The sequence below is a fragment of the Macaca fascicularis genome, chromosome 5, assembly GCF_037993035.2.
Source record: "Macaca fascicularis isolate 582-1 chromosome 5, T2T-MFA8v1.1".
Taxonomy (NCBI): Eukaryota; Metazoa; Chordata; class Mammalia; order Primates; family Cercopithecidae; genus Macaca; species Macaca fascicularis.
The window spans coordinates 59,581,447-59,598,629 of record NC_088379.1 but is presented as its reverse complement, the minus strand read 5'-3'; the positions used below and the strand labels follow the sequence as shown (position 1 = coordinate 59,598,629).

Below are 17,183 nucleotides of genomic sequence, written 5' to 3'. Positions count from 1 at the left end.
ATAATATCAAAGTTTTACCCACAAAAATTCTGGCATCTCTTTGATATCTTCAATTTGGGCTTGATTTGGATACAAAGGCATTAGTTAAGTCTACGTCCTTATCCAAACTAGCTATGAATAGGGCATCCTAAGGGATTTTAAGAAAGAGATAATCAGGACATCATTTAATCTGGCAACTCCACTCTCAGAGTATCAAATTAACAGGTGTGGAATCACAGAGGAGGAAAGACTGTATTTCTGTTCTAGGCCTGGACATAAGGAATGTTTAGGAATTATTAGAAATGCCCACCACCTGCATAGTATGTTTATTCCAAGGGGAATGTTGAATAAGAATAGAAGAGTTTAAGGCTAATATGGTTGTACCTGTATCAATCAAAATGTTGTTCTTTAACATTATAAGAAATTTCTCCTTGTGAATTTAAGGGTAAAATGAGAAACTGGGCATTTGATTTCCTTTAAAGCACTTTCATTTTTACATCCTTCATTTTTTTCCTTTATTTTTAATATACTAACTTTTTTTTCAGTGTTCTTTCTGTTTACAGTATCTGTAAATGTCTTTACCGAGTGATTCCCTCTTTAGGGGGTGTTTAATGATTGCTAATGTCTGATTGTTTTATCTGTAGGGGCCTGAATTTGATTTAAGTCTTATTTGATTTTTGTGCCAAGTCCCTTTCAAAATGTTCAAGAGGATGCTAGAAGTCTGGCAATGGCTGTTTCCCATTTCTGCTTTTTCTTGTGTTTTAATTCTTTTATTTCTGGCTTAAGGTTATTCACAAGAAAATGAGAGGAAGCGAGGCTTCATCTGAATCAGTGTTTACTTCTGAATTTTGTCAAAAGGTGTCAAATAACCTATCCTTGAACTCCCTAATGAATTGATTCTTTTTTTGCTTATAGGACTGAATCAGAGTCCAATCTATGTTCACAGGAATGATTTGGGGGATAGCCAAAAGGCATTCAAAATCTACAGCTTGCAAAATACCTCTGATTTCTTATGCAATTAAGAATCTTTGTGTTATGCCTTTTTTTATCCAGTTCTTTTGTATCTGAGCATATGAGCATAATAGATATCGATTTGAGAAGTATGGGTTGTACATTCCTGAAACTATTCCTGATGTCTCTGCAAATTTTATCATGGTGAGGCTTTGGGTACATTTTAATAGTGGCTTTTAGCTCAGAATCGGATGAAGTCTTAAAATTAACAATAAGAGTGTTTTTTTCTTTTTCTGTTCTGACAGGGGCTTAGCTTTATAAGATAATGCACTTTAGGGGTTTCTGGACAGCCAGAAGAAAGGGGGAACAAGCCAGAAGGAGAAGGAGAAACAGGCTGGGAGAAGAAGAATCATAGGATAAAGGTCATTAAGTTTCTGTTGAAGTTTAAAGGAATCTAAAACAGATTAAGTATTTCACTTTTATTTTTTTGCCTCAATAAAGGCATCTTTTAAGGGAACAATTTTGACGTCTGAATAATTTTAGATACTTCCTCAAACACATTAACAATGCAGATTATTGCATGTTTAGAATTTTATTCCTTTATGTTCTAAGGCATCTCTCAAATGAACACTTTTGTTCATACCCAAACTCCTTGAAAATGTCTATTATAATTCTAAATTATCTTTAGTGAAACCAAGCTATTTAGAAAGATAATATAAGAATTTGGGTTAGGGCATAAATACATGTGCAAAGCAAGAGTCTGTCAGAAGGGGAATGGTCTTTGGTTTAAACTGAGCCAAGTCCAGCAGAGTCTAGGAACCATCAGGTGAAAATACCGCTGTGTACCTCCGGCCTCAGCCCCGCATGGCCTGATGGCTGGGCCTTCTCCAGCTGCAAACCTCACACATGTGCAGTTTTCACAGACAGTAAAGTTTGGAGAAATTTCACAAGACACACTGAGAAAAGCACTCATAAGATTTTGGTAAGTGACCTGAGACAAAGTTTTTCCAGAGTTTTGCAAAGTTCAGAGGAGCTCTCTGAATTTCTTGGTCCTCAAGATCAGTTTGATTTTTTTTTTCTATTTTTTTTTTCCAAGTAGAAATGGGGTATCACCGTGTTGGTCAGGCTGATCTCAAACTCCTGACCTCAAGTGATACACATCCTTCAGCCTCCCAAAGTGCTGGGATTATAGGCATAAGCCACCATGCCCAGCCTGTCAAGGTCAGTTTGAGGATGGATTTGTCTGGTTTACATCCATTTCCTTTCTGTGAAGTTTGCTTTTATAGAGATACAAAAAAAATGATAGGGATAGAGATATATAGTGTAGTTAGTAATAAAACTGATTTCTACCAAGGATAAAACTTATTCAAATCTGATCAATCGAAGGATTCCTTAAAAAGGGCTTTTTATTCATAGAAGACAAAATAAATGCAGTGCATGGGGAACTTTATGTAACAAAATATGGAAGAGGTCAGACTCAATGTGAGCCATACCTCATCACAACAGTCAGAGAGACCAACAGCTCCTTACCCTAGCAGGAATTTCAGTAGACCACAAGGCACTCATGCTTTTTGACTCAAGGTCTGGGATCATGTACAAGAGAAGTTTTTGACTAGATCTTTGTGGATCTTTAAGATTATTGAATGCTGGTTCCCCAAAAATATTACCCGAACAATTCAATGATATGACAAATCTTAGTTTATGGTTACTGTAGCATGGGTGAGAACTGCATTGACAGAGTCTTAGTAGCAGTGGTATGCTGAAGCTTGCTCCACCAGCCTGTGAGATTGTTTCTGAGCATCTCTTCCCCAATCCATGTTCAGTGAGTTCACATTAGTAGCTTGAAGTCAGCCATGGTAGGACTATTTATGTTATAGAAATCATCAAATTCTACACATCAGAGGTATTTTTTCTCTTGGAGAACCAGTTAAACTTAGTAACATGTTAGGGTGTGGGGGCAAAGTTGAAGCATTTATAAGATGTTAGAGTTTGTTTCAAAGCAAGTCTTTATTTTTTTTATTTGTCTACTTTAAGTTCCAGGATACATGTGCAGAATGTGCAGATTTGTTACATAGGTATCTGTGTGCCATGGTAGTTTGCTGCACCTATCAAGCCATCACCTAGGTTTTAAGCCCTGCATAGGTTAGCTATTTGTCCTGATGCTTACCCCACCCCCAACAGGCCCCAATGTTTGTTGTTCCCCTCCCTGTGTCCATGTGTTCTCATTATTCAACTCCCACTTATGAATGAGAACATGCAGTGTTTGATTTTCTGTTCCTGTGCTAGTTTGCTGAGGATGATGGCTTCCAGCTTCATCCATGTCCCTGCAAAGGACATGATCTCTTTCCCTTTTGTGGCTGCATAGTATTCCATGGTGTATATGTACCACGTTTTCTTTATCCAGTCTATCGTTGATGGGCATTTGGATTGTTTCCAAGTCTTTGCTTTTGTAAATAGTGCTGCAATAAACATACGTGTGCATGTGTCTTTATAGTAGAATGATTTATAATCCTTGAATATATATCCAGTAATGGGATTGCTGGGTCAAATGGTATTTCTGGTTCTGGATCCTCGAGGAATCACCACTCTGTCTTGCACAATGGTTGAACTAATTTATAGTCCCACTAACAATGTAAAAGGGTTCCTATCTCTCCACAGCCTCACCAGCATGTTGTTTCTTGACTTTTTAGTAATTGCCTTTCTGACCGGTGTGAGATGGTATCTCACTGTGCTTTTGATTTGCATTTCTCTAATGATCAGTGATGTTGAGCTTTTTTTTCATATGGATGATGGACATATAAATGTCTTTTTTTTTGAGGAACACCTGTTCATATCCTTTGCCTACTTTTTGATGGGGTTGTTTTTTTCTTGCAAATTTTTTTAAATTCCTTGTAAATTCTGAATATTAGACCTTTGTCATATGGTGGATTGCAAAAATTTTCTCCTATTCTGTAGGTTGCCTGTTCACTTTGATGATAGTTTCTTTTGTTGTGCAGGAGCTCTTTAGTTTTAGATCCCATTTGTTGATTTTAGCTTTTGTTGCAACTGCTTTTGGTGGTTTAATTATAAGTCTCTGTCCATGCCTGTGTCCTGAGTTGTATTGCAAGGCAAGTCTTTTAACATGCCTTATGGAGGCTTGCTTAGAATTGGATGATTATAATATGAAAGTTTAGGATTGGTGGATACAAAGAGAGGATTTTGAAGCAAGGGTTTCAAAACATCCTACAGAATCAGCTATTTGATGCTACCTACTGAAAAATCAAAAGGTTTAATATTCATTAAATGAGTTTTTCATAAGTTCCTGAGACAAAATCACTTTCAGATTTCATCTTTCTGAGCAAGACTTTCCTGGAGTAAGAAAGTTATGTAGATGAAGACAGCTGAATAATAAAATAATGTTAATATTACAGCTTATAATATATAAGCTATGTGAGCGGAGATGGTTTTGGTTCTCACATATAATGCTTGAGCCCTCAAATTATGTATAAAAATTAAGAATTGGTTCCCATGGAATTATGACAGCAACAACAGAAAAAGTAAACTCATAGGAATCATTCACTTGAAATCATTCATTTTCAACTCTAACAAAAAGAAAAATATCCTGACTGTGCATCCTAATGATATATGTCTTTTATTTATCTAATATTTAAGTAGATTTTAATTCTATGTTATCACATGACAAGAATTTATATTGCATTTGTATACTTGGGAAATTAAACACATCAAGTCTTAGAAATTTCTTTTCAATATCTATAAAAATACACTAATTGAGCAACTATGTGCTTCCAATCATTTGCCTGTACAAGACAGCAATGTAAGTGGACTACTCAGTGTATTTAGCCTAACTAAAATAGAGATTTTGAATGTTTGTCATAATTCCAACCATTAAATGTAATTTATATAATTTCTCTATCTTCTTAAGTAGAATGAATGATAGAGTCAAAGGTCAACACAACTTCAGAGATGAATTACTTGGAAAAAGAAAGAAGAGATTTTTTTTTTATTATTTGAAAGGACAAAGGAGAATGTTTAAGTCATAGAATTGAAAGGCATAACTAATGCAGAAGTTTATAAGTCTGACAGAAGCTTAGAGAAGACCTAGATGCTTCCGTAGTCCCAACACCATGACGACAGCATGGAGGAGCAAAAGGGGTCCCAGTACCTCTATCACTTGCATAAGAATGGTGAGACAGAACACTCACACAAATCAACCAATGCAGATATGCAGCAAGAATAAACAGAAGCCTAGAATCCTTGGTGAGCCAGCTTCCCAAGGCTCAGGAAACTGCCCAGGGCGAATGGAGTGTCATCGGTGCTTGCCCCATTGTGACACAGCTGAGGGAACTCAGTACACCCTAGACACCACTTGAATTGCTGAGCTCAAGCACTGGGGAACATCCCATTCTAGGAGGGAGGAGGACATAGCCTAGACTGTACCCAACACTTTCTCTTTATCTCAAGATGCCCCATTCTAGAACTAGAACGGGATAAAGAGAAAGTCTCTGTTAAGTGGCAGGGGAAAGAGCTGCGGCAGCCAAGGTAATCTGGGGACTTGTCTTCCTACAACTAACCTTCCCAGTTCAATCCCTTCTTTATTTTGAATATTGCTGGTAAGAAATAAGGACACTTTACAGTTTCTCTTTGTGGTATATTATCCTTAGAATATCTTTTACTGAGCTAAAAGATCCTCCCTCCCTTTGTGTTTTTTCCTTTCTTCTCTCTGAAACCATATAGAGTAAAATCTTCCTGATTTGCAGTTTTTAGCATATTGAAGAAACTACTCTAGTTATTGGGGTTTTCTTGTTTTGTTTTTAGGTGTATGCATTTGTTTGTTTGTTTCTGAGATAGGTAGCCTAAGTTCATTTAACCATTCCTCTTGTGCAGAGGTTTTCACTGTGTGGTCAGTGCACTGATGATGGTCAGTGACTATTTCTTACCCTCTGCTCACTGTATGTTATAGGTCTGCAAGAAGATAGGAAGCTTGCACCAAACTATAAATCAACACACCACTTATTTCATTGAAAAATTCGGCCGGGCACGGTGGCTCAAGCCTGTAATCCCAGCACTTTGGGAGGCCGAGACGGGCGGATCACAAGGTCAGGAGATCGAGACCATCCTGGCTAATCCGGTGAAATCCCGTCTCTACTAAAAAATACAAAAAACTAGCCGGGCGAGGTGGCGGATGCCTGTAGTCCCAGCTGCTCCGGAGGCTGAGGCAGGAGAAGGGCGTGAACCCGGGAGGCGGAGCTTGCAGTGAGCTGAGATCCGGCCACTGCACTCCAGCCTGGGTGACAGAGTGAGACTCCATCTCAAAAAAAAAAAAAAAAGATTCTTCCTACAAAAAGTATAATAAAGTTAGCTGAATTAAACTGTGTTTACTGAGATAGTTGCTTTATATTGTGGCACAAGATTTTATCTTATTGCAGATCAGTAATAATTAATTGAGCCAGCTAGTTTGATAGCAAGTGATAAGAATTTGACATGATTTCTAGACTGGTTCTAATCATTCTTCCCTACACCAGCCTCTGAAGTACAACCAACTATTCCAGAGAGTTTGCTAAAAATATAATGGAAAATATTACATCCTTGTATCTGGAGGCCATCTTAGTTTTGTATTGAGTTTTTAATCAAGTACAGCACTTCATGAGAATTATACATTGTTCCCATTCAGATTATTCTTGATACTTATAATCCATCATTCCAAAATTACAACCCAGTAGCCATTCTGTCCAATTTTGTGTCATTTGCAAATATGGGCTATGTAGCTACTGGTATGTTAAAAAAAAAAAAATAATAAGTCACTTAGACACCACCTTTAAAAAATTTTTTTCCTGAGTCCATGGTTCAGCTGATCAGTTATAGTAACCTTGACTCACTCATTTCTGATGATCTTTCTGGGGCCTGATCAAGCATCTGCCATTACTGGTTGTTGACAGGGAACTGATCAGTCTATTATGGCCTCAGCTAAAGTAACTCAGCTTTCCTCTACAGTACTTGTATCCTTCAGCAGACTAGCTTGAATTTGTTCTCATGGCCGTGATGTGGTTCCAAGAGAGGCAAGAAGCACACAACACCCTTGTAAGGATCAGTCCCACCGCTGGCCTAGAGTAAAGCAGAAAAAAGGTGAAAATGGATCTGGAGGAGAACAAAGATAAAACCATCACAATGCCAATGTGTTCTTCCAAATTATTTATTAAAATTTGAACATGGTATTGACAAATACTTTTCACAGAAGATCTCAATAGACCTTACAAATGCATTGGTCAACAGTTTCGTAATATGTTATTTAACTACCTATGATTCTACCAATAGATGCTTTCATCTAACTTATATTTTTCCATTCATAAGAGTGCAGTGAAAAGTTTTCTAAAATTTGATGCTGTAATTAAGAAGTTGCCCATCGTTTTCTGAACATAAATGACCATCACTGCATTATTTATAATAGCAAAATATTAGAAACACTGCAGGAATGAATACATTTTTATGGTAATCCATATAATGAATTAGTTCATATAGCTTCTAATTTTCAAATAAAATGAAATGGGAAAATGCTCACATTTTAATGTAAGAACAGAGTGGTGAGATACATAGTGAGACACAACATTAAGGAAATGCAGGTTTCATATTTTATATTTAATATGTAAATATTTTGAAATCCTAGAAAGGAATACACTAAAAATACAAATACTTATTTTCTTTGGAGACTAAGATAATAGTGATTTTTATTTTCATATTAAATTTTTACATATTTTCCAAATTTTCTACAGTGGACATATAAAGCATCACTATCCAAAAAAGATAAACATTTAAAGTTTTTTTTCCATATTGTAATTTCCCTGGGAATTAAAATCAAGCTCACACTTTCCTCTATTTTGAAAATTTTGCCATTTTTTCATTGCCATTTAATATTCTCTGAGATGTTATAATAATCAGAGGGAAATTGGGATCTTTGCCATTAGCATAGAGGCTGGACAATAATAACTATTTTATGAATATTTTTATCTTGAATTTTTTTTTCTGCAGCTATACTCAATGTATGTCTTCTTTTTCTATTGGATACCAAGAAGAAAGAGGATTTTATGACTATTTGGAGCGAGGCATAGTACCTATGTCAGAACCAATAAAAAAGATAAGTTCTATATCACAGGATAGGAATGCAAGGGAAAAATACATCTCAAACATTGGTGACTCTTCTGTCACATCATTATGAGACTAAAGAAGCTATCCCATAGCTACATCTATGTTGACATTGACCATTTGTTTATAGCCTTTAAACTCTTGCTAGCAGTAAAAATCATGTTACAAGGTGACATTTAAGCCATCCGTAATGCTTAAATGGATAGTACAGGTGCTAGAATGTCTCTAACAACACAGTGGGTAGGCTTTTCCCGCAAGAGATCTAGAATCCGAATGTGAGCAAATAACCTACCAGACACCATGTCCATCAGAAGCATTGTGATAGAATAATAAAGATGAGCACAGAGTCTTTGATTCTCCTCCCACTGAGAAGTGGAGTCTCTGTTCCTCCTCCTGATCTGAGTGGACTGTGTTACTTCTTGACCAATAGTATATGACAGAAGTGACATTATGCTAGTTTCCCGGTCCAAGCATTAAGAGGCTGGTAACTAATACTTCTTGTCTCCTGGAACACTCACTCTTGGAAACCAGCTGCCAGTCTGTGAGAAACTAAGCCCCATGGAGAGTTCATGCATATGTGTTCCGTTGACAGCCTTAACTATGCTCCTAACCAATCACAAGCATCCTCTGCAACCATGTAAGTGAGTCCTTTTAGCCTGTCATGTCTTTAGATGACTCTAGCTTCAGACACTATCTGACTCCAATTACATGAAAGATCCTAAGCTAAATACATCCAGATGAACTCAGTCAACCCACAGAATCATAAGACATAGTAAAAATTGTTGCTTTAATCTACTAAATTTGTGGTTGGATTGTTCAATGTTATTTTTTTTAAAACTGGAACATTAATCTTAGCCGGTACTGTTGTACTTGAAACAAAATTTTAAAATAATTGCAGGAAATAGATGATGACATAAGATCTCTGTAGATCTGTCTTTTAAACTGGAACAGACCAATAGTGAGGAGAGCTTACTATACATTACACCTTTCAGAATCATACAGACATCGTGATCCAAAGAAACCAAGAAAAAATAAAATGAAAGCTCAAGATAGCACTTAGAACTTCATGTTTGGAGTTGATGAGATGCCATTATGAGTATGGCACTTTACTGTTTATGACAAACCTGGGGAATATGAATTATTATTATCCTCATTCTTTTCTTTCCCCCTCCCTTCCTTTCTATCTCTCTCCCTTCCTCCCTCCCTTCCTCCCTTTCTTTCTTTCCCTCCTTCCAATTTCCAAGTTGCTTTCACTGTGCTCCACTCCACCACACCTCAGCAGGAGCCTGTCTCATGTCCGCAATCTCCCCATGCCATTCATAGTATGTGACATACAAAAGGATGCTGCTCAAGCAGGTATCCCTGCGATGTCAGGTGAGCGATCTCTGAGGTGAGAGGGTAACTCCTGCAGGATTTCATCCTCAGAAGCCCTTATGTGCTGCCTTAATCATCTTTGTTCTTCTCTCAGATCAGAAATGATCAATGGCCTGTTTTTTAAGGAACAACGTATTACACACACATATATATGTGTGTTATACACACATATATACACACATATATATACACACAGATATATATACACACATATATATGTGTGTGTGTGTATATATATATAAGCCTACCAAACATATTTATAAACATGTGTTATGCTGAAGGACAAACAACTCTTTTTGTTTTCAGGTATTCCAAAGTTGATTACGTCTGATATGGTTAAAGAAGGTGCTGCTGTAATTGATGTGGGTATCAACTACGTCCGTGATCCACTGACAGGAAAGACAAAATTAGTTGGAGATGTGGACTTTGAAGGTAATAAACCAATATCTTTTGATAAGTGAAGATTTAAAAAAATTCCACCTTACATATTTTAAAAATAGAGAAGTTTCATTTATGGGGGAATTATTAACTTATTAATCATCACCTCTTTCTTCTGAGGGAAAAGAGTTCAATCAGACTTAAATATTTACTCTCTCCCTCCCTCTCTCTTTCCCTCCCTTTTATCCTTCCTTTCTTCCTTTTCTCCCTCTCTTCTAATTGTATCATTAATATTTGGTTTAGGGATCAAATTTCTTGTAGTACAGTTTTTGTTGATAGAATACAGCTGGCCTTTTATAGACCTGGGCATTGTTTTGAATTTTGGGAGTTGTCATCTTACTCTACGCTTAGTCAAATATGCTCTATTCTCAGCCATTCACTCTTAGAGCCAGAAGGCACCTTAGGATGTGTCTGCCAACCTTAACTATATTTCAGATCTAAATAGTTATCTAGATAGTTGAAGTCAGTGTTTTTCACTTGTGTTTTAGAGAGAATAAAGAAAAGGAACTATGCTAGTTATTGTGGTCAATGAAAGATATAAGGCAACAAATACGTAGCAATAAAAAAAAATTCTAACCCAGTCTTCTCTTTACAAAAGGGGAAACTGGGCCCCAAGACTGATGTATTTCTAGGTGCCTGACCTTCTAATCTGATTTTACTTCCATTATCTTTGTCAGATGTTTACCTGCATTCAGATTTTCAGTGTCACCTAGGAATCTTAGATGTCTATGAAGGCACAAATATGGTTAAGCAAGTGGTGACATTTTTATGTTAGAAATATTTTTTGTATAAGACTGATTATTCTGGCCAAAAAATACAGTGCCACATCAAGAACTTCGTTAGTTATAGGTGTGCCCTTCTTACAGGGAAACTGAAAAGAATGGGTGGTGCCATTTTAAAAATAATTTAGATTTTGAATTTTCACTTAGAACCTGCTCATCAGCTGAGAGTTTACCCAAATTCTAGCATATCGTTGAATAAAATAGAAAATGCAGTTAGAAGTGTCCTAGGATACTGGCCTTATATATGTGAGATTCTAAGATACATCAGGGACCAGATCCAAGTAAGCCATTTGAGCCTAAAAGAAAAAGAAAACCCTGAGGACACATATGTGCAACAATGCATTCTAGAGACAAAATGGTGTAAACAAGAGCAGAGTACAGATGTACCTTACCAAAGAAAACACTGCTGCCCTCATTGGCTCTAATACATAGCGTCCCTGACATGGTTGGAACTCTATTCTAGCAGTGATGGCTCTCGACATGAACATGTGTATCTGTATGCGTATACCTATGTATGTGTGTGTGTTGTGTACATGCTGAAATCAGTAGGGAATGACCTCATTTATTTATTTAATCTTTCATGTTCAGTCACTTAGGTCAAATATGAGTAACTTATTTGAATTTCTCAACTTGAAAGAGTAAAGTGCATTTTATTTTAAAACCTGGCCTTATTTATTTTCTTTACTGTCATTCTGTTTCTTGATAACATTATAGTTATGCGTTCATTGCAAAATTACCACATTTGTGATGCACCCAGATGGCATTGACAACATGAGATAACCAGCTTGAGGCAAGAAAAGCAGGGATGTTTGCAGTTCACAGCCTTGACCGCCTGTAAGGCAAGCTTACCCAGCAGTTCAGTTTAGCACGTTTTATAAGACTCTTCTCTCATAGAGTATTTTTTTGGTCTCATATCACTTCCATGCTTTCTTATTTTTAAGTTAGAATGTTTTTTGCTGAAAGTAAAAAGTATTCTGAAAGCAAATTTTACATAAGCATTTTTGGTGGGTGTGTACACTTAGTAGCACGTATAGATACTCCATGTCACATGAAGTCTAACTTGGTAATGACTATTAAATCAAGTTGTAGTTCTGTGTATCTAAGTATATATAAAACATTTAAAAAGGAAATGGAAAAGAGACAAAGATATGAGATGAACAGGGCTGGGAGACCTAGCCTGTTGCCCTATAGCTTTACCACCTCACTAGCTGTCAGTGTTATCAGTTAAATGATAGCAATTATATTAGTGGCTCCATTCAGCTCTGCTGTTTGAGGTATCTTGGACATCCAACAGAGCATTACCAAATAATCATGTAAAAGCACAGAAACTTTCACCTGGAAGGTCAAGATTTTCTAATCCTATCATAAAAGACACCCATATTATTAGTTGTATCTAGCTTGCCAGCTTGCTGGTTCATGGAGCCAGAGTACTAATGAGGACCTGGACTTGGTAAAGAAGGCTTTGCCAGTGAGGCCATGACTCAGCCACCCATAGGAGCAGGCAAGTGATAGGTTTTGACATGTTGCTCTTCAAGTTGTTCATCAGGACTTAACCTGAGGTGAGGGATGATCCCCCAACTGAGAGGGAAGAACTTTAAGATGGGTTATGCTACAAAACTCGTAAGTAACATTTGGCTTCAAATTGCCACAGGGAAATTGTGGTGGCTGCTTTGTGAGTATCGGTGAAAAGTTTCACTATAACTATAGCCAAGATAAACAAAATAGATGTAGATAAAATCAATCGTTGAAGTAAATTGTCCTTGCAGAAATATTTGTTTCATTAGTAAAGAAAACTGGGTGACCCAGTTAAAGTAGATAACATTGATGGGAGTGATTTATCTACATAAATGAGCAAAATGGCTGTGATGGAAAGGATGGCAATGTCCCAGAGGATGTAAAAAACTTCACATTAAAGGAAACTGCAGAGAAATTTCATGCCATTGAAAGGGCAAAGGATAAAATGTTGGAAGCTGATTCATACTTAGAAAGGAATCTGCCAGTTCACCAAGGCATAGAAAAGATGCTTGCTCCTAATCATCAGTTGTATGACCAAGAAAAGGCAAGAACCATTCAAACTATACTTCGCAAAATGTTTACAGAGAAAAAAACAGTTCAGTTCTCAATGTTTTCAGCATTTTAAGTTGCATTCTTTTTTTAAATATTAGTTTAATTTTGCTAGTAGTTTTACTATTAGTGGATACTAGTTTTACTATTAGTTTTACTACTAGTAAATAGTAATATTTGTTTTACTATTATCAGTAATATTAATTTTACTGTTATTTTTATCCACTATATATTTATAAAACACAGTAAGAGAACTTTTAATGTTTTGACAAAATAATTTTAAAGGTCACTAAACAAATATAATTTCTCCCATTGACTATTAAAATTGCTTTGCACTGTTTCAACAGTCATCTTTGTGGTCTTACACCCCTGTGAAAATTGAGCACTGCCTGTATTTTTCTCTGTGTCCAATTAAGTCTCATAAAATTAGTGATCATATAGTTCAAATCAATATCCAATGCCATAATCACTTCTACTACATGATTATTCAGTTGTTTGGTTACAGTTTCTCACTATTACTATTACTGTCCAGGTAGGTTGTTCACTGTGGAAGGTAATGTGTGCTAAGCACCTTGCCAACCAGTATGTTCTTTTCCTCAACACATATCCAAGTTAGGCCTTTCCTGCAATGCCATGCCTCTCTGGATGTTTTGGGAAATAAATAGGGCTTTAAAGTTATTACTAAATTGAAGTGCTATTTTGTTTTGTATTGATTTCCAATTAAGAACTTGACAGTTCATCAATATGTCCAGCTTCTGACAAACGCTTAACATTCCTCTTCTGTTACTTGAACATACTTCCTCCCTCCTAACTTATGACATTAAAAGAAGAAACAGTATTTAAAAGCATCTGTGATAAAATTATTTTGCATGTCTAAGAATTATTTTTCATTACTAATAATCATACAGTGAATAATCTATTAATTTATAAATTTATATTTGCTATATAGATTATTACTTTTTACATTTAGGTATACCTACTTTCATGGGCATTTTTTTTAAACCATTTTCTATTGTAGCTTTGAAAGAAACTTCATACACTTCTGACAAAGACGGCTGTATTCTCAAAAGATATAAATGAGATTATGTGCTATGAGTAGTAAATAGCTTCTTATGAATAATACATCGGAAAATAGTGTATAGTTCTAGGCTCAAAAACTCGTAATTGTACTGTTCTTAATTCATCAAATGGATTTGTTCAGCTGAACAGTCTAATTAATTACTTCCATGCTGTTAATTCAATTAACCGTGCTCTTATAGGTGAATTCTCGGGCCTCATTTATTTCTCATAACTAACACAAAGACATTTCTCTACACTTTTGAAGCTTTAGTAGCTTTGCTTCAATTTTATGATGCTTCCTGCAGGGATTGAGGTGGAATAAGAAGAACTGGAGTGTCTATTCCCTGTTGTCTGCCATCTCTCCTCCCTGTCTTCCAACTCTGACAATGCTTTTCCACTCATTGGTTTATACTAAAACAAGGAATAAAATAAGACAAGAAAGAATTGGTGTTGTAAAGAAAGCAAAAAGATAGGAAAGAGAAATGGCATGTAGGCATTTTTGTTAAAATCAAAATAGATGAGATTAATGTCTAAGAGTGACTTTCGTCTCTCTACTGTCTTAACATAATTGGATAGTAAGATTTAAAGTGATAAGTCTTTGTAAAGGTGGTAAGTCTAATGTAAAGGTACATTATATTGTTGATGACACTGGTTTAAATTACAAAAGTAAAGAAGTCACACTTTATGGAAAAGAATGTCTACTCCTCTAACGCAACTGACATTATCATTATATTTTGTACTAAAGTTGCTTCCAGATATTTTATGTATGCATCAACTATATAGTTTGAGGAATATATATGACTTATGCACTTAAACTTGTTTTACTGATTTGCCTTGCTGAGGTTCTGGTTTATGGTTATGTTCAGTGAATATATCATTATTTGGTTCACCCTTTCTCTATTGTTAAACTCTTAGGTTGTTTCCTTTTTTTTCCTTTTAAGTATTATACTTGAGTATAGGTGAAGGGCTGTAACAAAGGGAAACCAAAATGCATAGCCAAGATAATTTGGCTAGCCAGGCATGGTGGCTCACACCTGTAATCCCAACACTTTGGGAGACGGAGGCAGGTGGATCACTTGAGTGCAGGAGTTGGGGACCAGTCTGGCCAATGTGGTGAAACCCCGCCTCTACTAAAAATACAAAAATTCGCTGGATGTGGTGGCGCACTCCTGTAATCCCAGCTACTCAAGAGGCTGATGAAGGAGAATTGCTTAAACCCGGGAGGCAGAGGTTGCAGTGAGCCAAGATTGTGCCACTGCACTCTAGCCTAGGTGACACAGTGAGACTGTGTCTGAAAAAAAAGATAATTTTGCTATTTCCCACGAAAGTCTGAATTAGGGAGGCAGTCAATGGAGTTAGGCAGCTATGCATCATTCAGGGATACTGTTTTCTCCTATCCTACTGTTTCTATTAGTTTGCCATAGCTGCCATAACAAAGTACCACAGACAGAATGGTTTATACAACAGAAATTTACTTCTTAAAATTCTAGAGGCTGAAAGTCCAGGATCAGGGGATTCGTAGGGTTGTTTCTTCTGAGGCAACCTTGCCAGGTAGATGGCCATTTTCTCCCTGTGTCTTCTCATTGTCTTCCCTCTGTGTGTGTCTATGTCCAAGTTTCCTCTTCTTAGAAGGTTGGATTAGACCCCATGCTAATGACCTCATTTTAACTTAATTTTATTTTTAAAGACCATGTCTCCGGAAACAGTCACATTCTGAGGTACTGGGGTTAAGACTTCAACATCTGAATTTAGAGGGGATGCAATTCATCCCATAACATCGTTCCACCTGAGTGTTGTCCTTATCCACGTGGTTGAAGTTGAATTGCCTCTTCATTTATGTTATCTTCTAAGGAAAAGTGAAAGAGAGAGCCCAGAACAAGAAAATCCATCTTTAATAAAGTTCAACTAGAAGGTACATGCATCACATCTGCTAGCTTTCTACAGACCCGAATGTAGTCATGTGTGGAGTACAAGGGATGTGGAATCCATAGTCGCTGAATGGGAGGCTATACTTTGGTAAATAATAATCTACCATTTACATAAGAACTTGAAGACTAATCTCTTACTTAGGATAGAAAAGAAAGATATTTATTTATCTTTTTTATTATAATATCCACATATCATTCAGCTTACCTATCTGAATTCATTTTGTTCTGAAAACCTCAGGGAACTATCTCATCATTGTATGATTGCTTTCTAATTGGTTTCAAAGCATACTCCACTTACTAACTTTTTTCTGGGGTTATGATGAAATCCTGGTGTCACTGAAGTTATATCTTGGCTCAAATCTTACCCTGAGCTTTCCATAGATCTTAGATACACAGATTTGCAATAAAATTTGTGCAAGTATTACAACTTCACCTAAATGTCTTTAATTCTAACTAAACTGTTTATTATTCAATCATTGATAGAGATTTGATACTTTTTGACCATGTTATACAATTTTGACAGTTGTGTCAGGTCCCTTTGTGACTTTCATTTTTTATATCTCTATCTTCACTGGATTATTTTCAGTCTCTTAATTATTACTGTTTTTAGGGTAGCCCTTCAGATGCTTCAAATTTGGTTCATTCATTTAGTTGTTCAATGCTATTAAGCATTTGCTATGTGTCAGGCATTTTTATAGTCACTTGGGATACAACAGTGACCTAAAGAGACAAAGTACTTACCCACCAGTAGCTTCCATTTTGGTTAGAGGAGACAGATAATAAACAAATACATACATATCTATGTAACAAGGCAGTGTCTTAGTGATACAAAAATAAAACAAACTAAGAGGGCTAGAGAATGATGGCATTGAGTTTCTTAGAAAGGGTGGTCAGGGAAGGCTTATGCTAACCTGAACAAACAAAGAAGGGAGTCATGTGGACAGGTGAGGGAGCAGCATTCCAGGCAAGTGGAGAAGCAAATGCAAAGACCCTGAGGAGGGCCTGCTTGGTGGTTTTTATGATCTGCAAGGGGGCCATTGTAACTGAAACAGTAAGTAAGGAAGCGAGTGATAGAGAATAAAGTCAAAGAGGTAGCAGCAATCCTGTCTTATAGACCAAGGAAGTATATTTGGATTTTACTCTAAGGCAGTGAAAATCCATTGGAGGATTTGGGGCAAAGAAATGACATTTGGCTTGTATTTTAACAACGCACTGTGGCTACTGAATGACACACAGGCTGTATAGAGGTTAAGGGTATAAATAGGGATAGCTGTTAAGAAGCTATTGTAATTATCCAAGTAAGAAATGATGGGGCGTGGAGCAGCTTATAATGGGTGAAGATGTTAAGCGGTGGTTAGATGGTAGATATAATTTTAAAGGAGAGTTGAAATGATTGGTTAAACAATTAGATATGAGGGAAAGAGAAGAATCAATCAAGTATGACTCAAAGGATTTTGGAATAAGCAAGAGT

At 36.5% G+C, this 17,183-nt stretch overlaps 1 protein-coding gene across 10 annotated transcripts in view; it reads left to right on the top strand.

The window, feature by feature from the left end:
- Positions 1-17,183, top strand: part of MTHFD2L (methylenetetrahydrofolate dehydrogenase (NADP+ dependent) 2 like) — a 186,423-nt gene that overhangs the window by 150,565 nt on the left and 18,675 nt on the right. For 8 of the 10 annotated variants that reach the window (XR_001490778.4, XR_012434867.1, XM_065545094.1 and 5 more), the window contains one exon: positions 9,748-9,873. The exons of the other annotated variants lie outside the window; for them this stretch is intronic. Coding sequence is in view for 6 of the 8 variants with exons in the window: in XM_065545094.1 (XP_065401166.1) it covers positions 9,748-9,873 (126 nt within the window). In the remaining 2 variants the exon portion in view is untranslated. The remainder of the gene's footprint in view (positions 1-9,747; positions 9,874-17,183) is intronic. 10 annotated transcript variants of the gene reach the window in all.